At 36.9% G+C, this 9,771-nt stretch overlaps 1 protein-coding gene across 1 annotated transcript; it reads left to right on the forward strand.

Moving 5' to 3' along the window:
- LOC127541114 (olfactory receptor 10AG1-like) lies at positions 1-924 on the forward strand. Its single transcript, XM_051966221.1, has one exon. The coding sequence runs from the start codon at positions 1-3 to the stop codon at positions 922-924; it is 924 nt and encodes a 307-aa protein (XP_051822181.1).
- Positions 925-9,771: the final 8,847 nt, after the last annotated feature.

A 9,771-nucleotide genomic window follows, 5' to 3' on the forward strand; every position in this document is an offset into this window, starting at 1 on the left:
ATGACAGGAGATAATTTCACAGTTGTGGGGGAATTCATTCTCCTGGGATTTTCTGATCTTCCCAACCTCCAAGGGTTTCTCTTTGGCATTTTCTCTGTCATCTACCTATGTATATTGATAGGAAATGGCCTCCTCGTTGTCATAATCAAGATTGAGCCAAGTCTCCAAACACCAATGTATTTTTTCCTAGGGAACTTTTCCTTCTTGGAAATCTGTTACACAGCAGTCACTATACCCAGAATGCTGGTAGATCTTTGGACTCAGAAGAGCACTATTTCTTTCCTACACTGTGCTTTACAAACTTGTTTCCTCTATATTCTGGGAGTGGCAGAGTGCTTGCTCTTGGCAGTGATGGCATATGACCGTTATGTGGCCATCTGTAAGCCTCTCTACTATCCTCTCATCATGAACCGTAGGGTATGTATCCAACTGGTTGTGATGGCCTGGATGATTGCGGTTCCAGTACTGATAGGGGAGACATACCTAATTTTCTGTCTCAATTTTTGTGGTCCTAAAAAAATTAATCATGTTTTTTGTGAGGCTCCACCATTACTGGAGTTGGCCTGTGGGGACACATATAAGGCAGAGGTCTCTGTCCAACTTGTTGCATTGCTATTTATCATAACTCCCTTTCTGTTGATACTCACATCCTATGTCAAAATCATAATTACTATCCTGAGGCTGTCTTCAACCTCAGGGAGATCTAAAGCCTTTTCCACCTGCTCATCACACCTCATGATTGTGTGCTTATTCTATGGGTCTGGTAGTATTGTGTATTTGAGGCCAAAATCCCATCACTCTACAGGCTCAGTCAAAGTGTTTGCTCTTTTCTATACCACTGTGACCCCAGTATTCAACCCTTTGATATATAGCCTCAGAAATAAGGATGTCATTGTTGCTTTGAGAAAACTGTTTCCTAAGTGAATCAGGTCATTGAGTCATAAATAAAATATATGAAATTTGAATTTATTGAATTTTATTTATATGAATTAGAATATAATAATATTATATTATTAATATAATGAATATATTATTTTCTTCCACAGTTCATGCAAAAATACACATCTGCTTGTTTTTACATTTCAATGAATATGTACATAAATTAGAGATAATCAAAACATTATATTTGAAAATACAGAAAATATTAGCCTAAAATTTCTACTATTTTGTTAGATTATGAAAGGGCTTAACAAATTGTTGACTTAAATGGTTTCAAATATCAGCAGATACCTTGAGTGCAATCACTTTTGCAATTTTTTCTAGTATTGTCCTAACATCATGTGAACTTATACCTTTTTTTAAAGAAAAAGAGAGAGAAAGAGAAACAGAGACAGAGACAGAGAGACAGAGAAAGAGAAGGACAGAGAGAGGAGACTGTAGTGTTCATGAATTTGAAAGTCTGTCATATGAGGGAGAGAGGGTAATAGAATCACTACAAATCCATCTATAAGCCTCTCTCCCTCATTTAAAAGACTTTAAAAATCATAGAAATTATGATCATTCATGCTTTCGGTCTCTATTTTAACCAACCCAGCTTCTAAAATTTCTAATTCTGAATTGTGTGGCAAATTTTATGCAGTTAAATCTTTCAATAGTCTCTTGACACAACATTTCCCTATTAACATTGAATTTGCAGAAAACAAAATTAGTAAGATATTTCTCTCATTTTATTTAACTAACCTATTCAATTACATATTAATAAGAACACCAAGATTGTATATTTTTTTTAAATCAAAGCACAAGAAATGTATACCTAACATTTTGTTATTGGCTCAAATTCTAGTTTGGATACTACTACTACTTCTTCTTCTTCTTCTTCTTCTTTCTTCTTCTTCTTCTTCTTCTTCTTCTTTCTTCTTCTTCTTCTTCTTCTTCTTCTTCTTCTTCTTCTTCTTCTTCTTCTTCTTCCTTCTTCTTCTTCTTCTTCTTCTTCCTTCTTCTTCTTCTTCTTCTTCTTCTTCTTCTTCTTTCTTCTTCTTCTTCTTCTTCTTCTTTCTTCTTCTTCTTCTTCTTCTTCTTCTTCTTCTTCTTCTTCTTCTTCTTCTTCTTCTTCTTCTTCTTCTTCTTCTTCTTTCTTCTTCTTCTTCTTCTTCTTCTTCTTCTTCTTCTTCTTCTTCTTCCTTCTTCTTCTTCCTTCTTCTTCTTCTTCTTCTTCTTCTTCTTCTTCTTCTTCTTCTTCTTCTTCTTCTTCTTCTTCTTCTTCTTCTTCTTCTTCTTCTCTTCTTCTTCTTCTTCTTCTTCTTCTCTTCTTCTTCTTCTTCTTCTTCTTCTTCTTCTTCTCTTCTTCTTCTTCTTCTTCTTCTTCTTCTTCTTCTTCTTCTTCTTCTTCTTCTTTCTTCGATATACTGGTGTCATTCATTACTTTTTAAAATTGAATTTAATAGCCTCTCATTTTTAATCAAAAGGTAAGGTGATCTGACTGCTCCAGCATATGAATTCCTCTTTCTAGCTTTGTGTCAATGAAAAATGTAACCAGAATAAATACAATTTCTGCTTTCATTTCTGCTCCAGAAGGTTGATTCAAATTAAAGAGAAGATAGTAATATAAGTTCATTTTATTTATAATGCATATCTATCTATTTATCTATCTACCATCTGTTTGCCTATCTCCAAATATGTGCATGCATGTATATGTATTAAGAAGTAGAGAAAAATATAAATGTGCTATAATAAAATAAGGAATCTGGAAGATTTTTTAAATTTTATGTCCTATCAATCTCATATCAGGAGAGTATGTGGAGTTGAGATTATTTTATGTTTTTAGATCAAAAATATGCAACATATAAAACAATGATATGAAATCTAATTATATATGTAAATGTGTATGACTACAATTCACTTATACATATCCCATATGTATATGTGTGTATATAGCACAGACATGTATACCTTAAAAAATATACATGGAGAGTTTAGAGGCAGCCACAGTGGTCCAGTAGATAGAAAGCCATGCTTGGAATGAGATAACTCATCTTTTGTAGTTCAAATCCAGCCTCAGACATTTACTAACTCTGTGACTCTAAGTAAATCTTTAACTCAATTTTTCAATTTCTTTATAATGAGAACTAGAAAAGGAATATCAAACACTTCAGCGTCTTTACCAAGAAAATTCAAGGTAGTGGAGAATTAATTTGAACTCAACAGAATAAATACATCCACACACACACACACACACACATATGTGTGTGTGTGTATATACATAAATATATATATATATATATATATACACATATATATATATGTATGTATATATATATATGTATATATATATATAAAACTTTAAATATATATTTATATGTGTGTATGTATGTGTGTGTATATATATGCATATACATAAGTGTATGAAGATGTTTTCTCTAAAATATTTAGCCATATGAATATATATACATTCATATATGTGTTTATGTTTATATAATATATGATACATATATAGATATACCTATATATAGTATACATATACATGCATTCAGATAGGTTGGTTGGTAGGTAGATGGTAGATACTGTTGTTCCATTATTCAATTGTTGTGGACTCTTTGTAACCCCATGGATTTGAGGATTTCTTGGAAAGGATTTCTCCTGTGTGTATACATATTTGGACCTAAGTCAAATAATGTGTATGTGATTTACCCAGGAAAATAGAATTAGTAAGTGACTGAGATCAAATATGAATTCAGATCATCCATTTCTGGACTTGGCACACAATTCACTATATCACATAGCTGACAAAAATAGATATATGCAGGGCACATGTGTGTATACTCACATATGCAATTATATACATATGCATGTGTGTCAACATAAATGCATATTATAGATGCATATATACTGCATATATATTTTACACTGATATTTATGGTTATGTTTGAGTAATTATAAATAATATAAATTGCACATATATTCATATATAGTATATACCTTGTGTTACCTGTATAGTATATTACATATATAGTACATTTTATATATTATTTAACATATAATGTGAGAATATAAAAATGGAAATGCATTTAAGTATATATATACATACATATACGAATAAACTATATGTAACACAATACACAGTTAATTTATATCTGGATGGATAAACATACACATACACACACACACACACACACACACATATATATAGATAGATAGATATACATATATGTATATCTATCTATCTATCTATACTTAATATAATAATTAATACACTTAATCCTGTCTACCTCTGTTTTCTCTTCTGTAAAATGAGTTGGAGAAGGAAATGGCAAAGCAATCCAGAATCTCTGCCAAGAAAACCCCAAACAGGATTATAAAGAGTTGGATACAACTAAAATGAATAACTGACAAAAGGGTAGCTAAGCCTTATTTTCATGAGAATCTAGGTTGAAATATTGTATCTGACTGTCACAATATATGTGAAAAGTGTCATGTTTATTAAGATATTTTCTTCTTATATATAAAGTATATGTATATATATATACACATATATATGTATATATATACACATTTTTTCGCATATTACTTACAATATTACTGCTGATATGAAAATAACCTTCAATGAAAAGTTATATCATTGCTTTATAAATTTTTTTTAAAACCTACAAAAATATTAGCTGTTATTAAGATCTGTTCTGAACTCATAGATATAAACTATACTTCTTTTTTTTCCCTTGTCCTCAATAATCCCCAAAATCTCCACCCCATAAGCAATATTTTTGCTTAGGTAGTAGAGTTTGAATAACTGGCAGTTTTGTGAGTGTCTATGACTGTAGGTGATGGACTTTTTCCTATGTTTGATCTCCCTATAGTGATTCTCAAGGAGTAATTGGCACATTGTTAGCTTTTGAAATACATTATTAAGTATAAGAAAATGTCACCTAAAACATGCCCTGCATCTACTAATTTACTAATTACCAAAAAAAAGATTAGTTATTTGTTAGAGTTCAAATGTTGGAGTTTGTTCTTCTCAGGGCACAGCCGGTTTAGAGGCTTAGAGCCCTTCGGATGTCTCCAAATCCAAAGGTTCTGTCCTTCAGCCTCTGCCTCTGCCTTCTTCTGCCTCCAACAGAGATGGAAGATCTCTCTTATCTCCTTCTGGGGGGCCCAGGCACCAATTTGCCGCGGAGAGAGGGCTTCTGGCGTAGCTCCACTGAAGTCTGTCAAAAGTGTTCTCTGCAGCAGAGTCGTTTCTCTCGAGTCTAGCGCGATCAGCCAGCCAAGAGGAAAAAATGTATTCTGCCATAGATCCTTCATCGCTGGCTTTTTATCTGCCTCTTCTGAGAGAATGGGATTATGGGTTTTCTCCCATAGTGCTCTCTGGCCCAATGACTTTAAGGGAGGTGTGAACTCTCTTGAAGTTAGAAAGTGTACTTTGTGAAGCTAGCATACTTGTGGAGTCCAATGAGTAAAGGTGGGAACACAAGCCTTGTCTTGATTAGTTCTACTTAGTACCTTGTTTCAGGTTCTGGCCAAAACAACTTCTTGTAAGATTAGATCAACTCTAATTACTTAGCAGTTAGTAAGGATTCCAACATCTCCCCCTTTCTTTTGTTTTAAAACATAGGGGGTTTCTGAGGGGGTACACATAAATCCATCAATATGGGCCAGAACTTTGTAACAGATATACATGGTATACATAAATCCATCAATATGGGAGGCATTATACATAATTTACATGAGCACATAGCAATATAACACAGGCTAGTAGTAATGTAACAAATAACAAGAATCAATCTGAAAATTTACACATGTCCATAAGTCCTAGAAACAGTCCAATAGGATTCCATTGTCCATTAGTTCATGTGCCAGGAATCTAATAATTCTTATGAGCACAATCAGCAACAGAACCACCCGATATTTCTTGGGTCTTCTCCTTTGTTTCAAGGGTCTGCTCCATCTTTCTGCGATGGACAAGGCGAATGCGGCTCGTAGGCACCCATCTGATTCCTTCTCCACCTGTAGAGATGCAAGCAAATCCTCTCCCCCAAGCAGTTAGTCTATCTGGTCCCTTCCATTCACCACTTTCTGGGTCTCTCCACATCACCTGGCGATTATCTAAAGATAGTGGAGCTGCTCGCACTGGACACTGCTCTTCTGGTGGGTTATAAAACCTGTCTGCTGGAGCCAGTGCATCTTTATCAAAGATTAAAAAATTAATGGTATAGAGAACTAAATTTAGAAGTTCTCTAGGGTTACCCGTGGCTCCTCCTTTCTTTTGTTTTTGGAGGAGTGTCTTAATGTCTCTGTTTCTTCTTTCTACTATTGCTTGACCTTGAGGATTGAAGGGTATGCCAGTAGTGTGTAGAATCTTATATTGTGCACAAAAGTGTTCAAAATGTTTGGAGGTATATGCCGGTCCATTATCTGTTTTTATTTCTTGTGGCACACCCATAATGGCGAATGCTTGAATGAGGAATTCAGTGACCACTCGGGCTGTCTCTTTTGCTGCTGGTATGGCAAAAGTGAATCCTGAAAAGGTGTCTACCACAACGTGGATAAAAGACAGACGACCAAAAGATTTATAATGAGTCACATCCATTTGCCAGATTTCATTGGGTTTCAAACCACGAGGGTTCTTCCCTGGAGGCAGTGTAGGAGCATGGAAGGGAAGGCAAGCTGTACAGCTTTTCACTATGCTCCTAGCTTCTTCTTTTGTAATCCCAAACTGTAAACGCAAAGCTCGAGCAGCCTGATGGTATTTAGAATGGGATTCCTGAGCCTCCTGAAATAAAGGCGTACTGGCCAACATAGTTAAAAGGCTATCTGCCTTTGAATTTCCATCAAAAATAGGACCTGGAAGTCCACTATGTGAATGGACATGCAGGATATAAATCTTTCCTGGATGCTTTCTCACTTGCTCTTGAAGTTCCTTAAAGAGCTGATATATATTAGAAGCTGCAAATTTTATTTGGGCTGTGGCAATTCTTTGTACCACACCTACTGAATAGGCTGAATCAGATATTATATTTATGTCGCCTGGGTAATAAGTGAGAGCTAGCATGATCGCATATAATTCGTTCTGCTGAGTGGACTGAAAAGGAGTTCTGACTACTCTTTTTACGGTTAGATCATGAGAGTATACAGCACAAATATTTTGTTTGGCTGCGTCTGTAAAGATGGTTGGTCCTTCAAGAGGAACCTTAGAAACCTTCTCCTCAAAAATCCATTGCCAATTATGCAGTAGTCTGGTTATCTTTAATGGAGATCCATGTGCAAAATTTGGAGCCATGGCCAATAAAATCTGCCACTCTGGGATGGTTTCACAGCATACATTAATTTGTGCATTTGTATAGAAGGTATATATCTTGTCAGGTCTTGTCCCAGATAATTGTACTGCTCGCTTAATGGCCTTTAATAGAATTCTAGCCACAAGCACTGGGTAAGGCGTAAGGCTTTGTTCTGGTTGTGCTGGGAGGTTCACCCACTCTATCACACTGTCTCCTTGATGAAGGACTGCTGTGGGTGCTTCTTTTGTAGCAAAAACTGATATTTCCAAGGGTTTTTGAGTTACTCTCTCAACTACATTGGATAAAGCCAGTTCAACTTCTCTCAAGGTCTCTTGAGCTTCTTTTGTAAGCCGGCGTGGTGAATTTAAAGCAGTGTCTCCCCTTAAAATGTCATATAGGGGTTGCAATTGATTGGTAGTTAAACCTAATACTGGACGCATCCATTGGATATCTCCTATTAATTTTTGGAAATCATTTAAGGTGTTCAACCTCTCTGTTCTTAAAGACAGTTTTTGTAGTGTAAGTGCCTTAGGATATATTTCATATCCTAAATATTGAAAAGGAGCATGTCTTTGAATTTTTTCTGTAGCGATATGAAGTTTGTAGTATCTTAGTGTTTCTATGGTTTTTTGTAGACATGCTTCTAGAATTTGTTCCTCCGGTGCACATCCCAAAATATCATCCATATAATGTAATAGCATAACTTTTGGAAATGCTTTTCTTATTGGAGCAAGAGCAGCAGCAACATACATTTGACACATAGTGGGGCTGTTCTTCATACCCTGTGGCAAAACCGTCCATTCATATCTTTTATAAGGCTCAGCTAAATTGACACTGGGCACCGAAAAGGCAAATCTCTTCATATCCTCCTTATCCAGAGGAATGGAATAGAAACAATCCTTGATGTCTATAACCCAAAGAGGCCATTCTCTAGGAAGCTGAGTAGGAGATGGAAGTCCAGGCTGAAGAGTTCCCATAGTTTCCATCTGTTCGTTCACTTTTCTTAAATCAGTGAGCATCCTCCATTTTCCCGATTTCTTTTTTACAACGAACACTGGGGAATTCCAAGGACTTAGAGAAGGTTGTAAATGCCCTTGTTCAAGCTGCTCCTGTATTATATCTAATAAGGCCTGAATTTTATCGCTACTTAAGGGCCACTGTTCTATCCACACTGGTGTATCAGTTTTCCATTGGATAGGAATAGGTGAAAGTGTTGGCAGGCCTTCAACAGCAGCCCTGCTTAAAAAACCGAAGTACTCATTTTTAACCCCAATTGTTGTAAAACGTCTCTTCCCACAGATTGATGGGGATTTTTTCAACTATAAAAGGAGTAAAAACTCCTGTTTTGCCTTCAAAAGTCCATCTCATAGGGGCAGCACTAACTTCAGCTGCTATTGATCCTCCTACTCCAGACATATAGGTATCTGCTTTAATCTTTGGCCAGTGACTGGGCCAACTGGCACCTCTAATAACTGTACGATCCGCACCTGTGTCTACCAATCCTTCCAATGGTAGGCCATTTATATAGATAGTGAGCATAGGTCGGTCAGCCGTTACTGCTGCTGTCCAGTATATTTCTGGTTTTTGTGGTCTGGAGTCAGAACCTGGGTGACTATCACGAGGCTGCTTATTAGGATTCTGTATGAGTAACCCTGATGCTACTACGTCTCCTGGGTGATAAGTCACACATTGACTACCTGTATTAGTGACTGGGATATTATCTACACATTCCCCAGTTTCCCACATCAGTGTGTGGATGGACACTGTTTTGTACATACAAGAAGGTGAAATGGTCAAGCCTACTGTGCCTGGAGGTAAGGGATCCATAGGCTGGAGAGGAACAGATTTCACCTCTCCAGGGGGTATCTCAGTTGTCCCAGCTGCATATAGCTCTATTCTCCCCAATTGTAATTCCCTTCTGCCATCAGGTTGCTTCCTGGCTGGTTGACTGTGTAATCCCCTTCTCCCATCGTATGGCTTTCTGGCTGATTGGTCATGTCTGGGTACTGGACTTCTAGGCACTCTCTGGGTGCACCATTGGCTGCCATCATGCCCCAAGTATTTTTTGCCTTGGGCCCTGGGGCTGGGCCCCTCATCCCGTTTCCCTGAATCTGTCTGCATTCTGAGGCCCAATGGAAGCCTCTGTTGCATTTTGGACATGGGGTTTGGGGTCTTGTTCTCCCACCTTGTCTTCCCATTCTATCTCTATACCAACATTGAGCTTTCAGATGTCCTACTTTTCCACACTGAAAGCATCTACGAGTCTCTCTGGAAGTCCCTTGCCAAGAGGGATTCTGTCTTCTCATGTTTGGATTTTGGGAAGTCTGCATCATAGCCTGGCTATAAAAGGCACCTGTGTCCACTGTGGCACAGCGTCTTATGAGTTCCTCTAAAGGAGCATCCTTGCGCAGTCCTAGTATAATTCTTCTGCAAACCTCATTAGCATTTTCCTTAGCAAGTTGCCTTATCAAGATGTCTGTTATTGCATTTTCTCCATTTGTTCTTATGATAGCTGTCTGCAAGCGTCCCACAAAGTCAGCGAAGGGTTCATTTGGCCCTTGTG

The sequence above is a fragment of the Antechinus flavipes genome, chromosome 6, assembly GCF_016432865.1.
Source record: "Antechinus flavipes isolate AdamAnt ecotype Samford, QLD, Australia chromosome 6, AdamAnt_v2, whole genome shotgun sequence".
Lineage (NCBI taxonomy): Eukaryota > Metazoa > Chordata > Mammalia > Dasyuromorphia > Dasyuridae > Antechinus > Antechinus flavipes.

Coding starts and splice junctions, on each gene's coding strand:
- LOC127541114 (XM_051966221.1), top strand. CDS start 1: ATGACAGGAGATAATTTCACAGTTGTGGGGGAATTCATTCTCCTGGGA.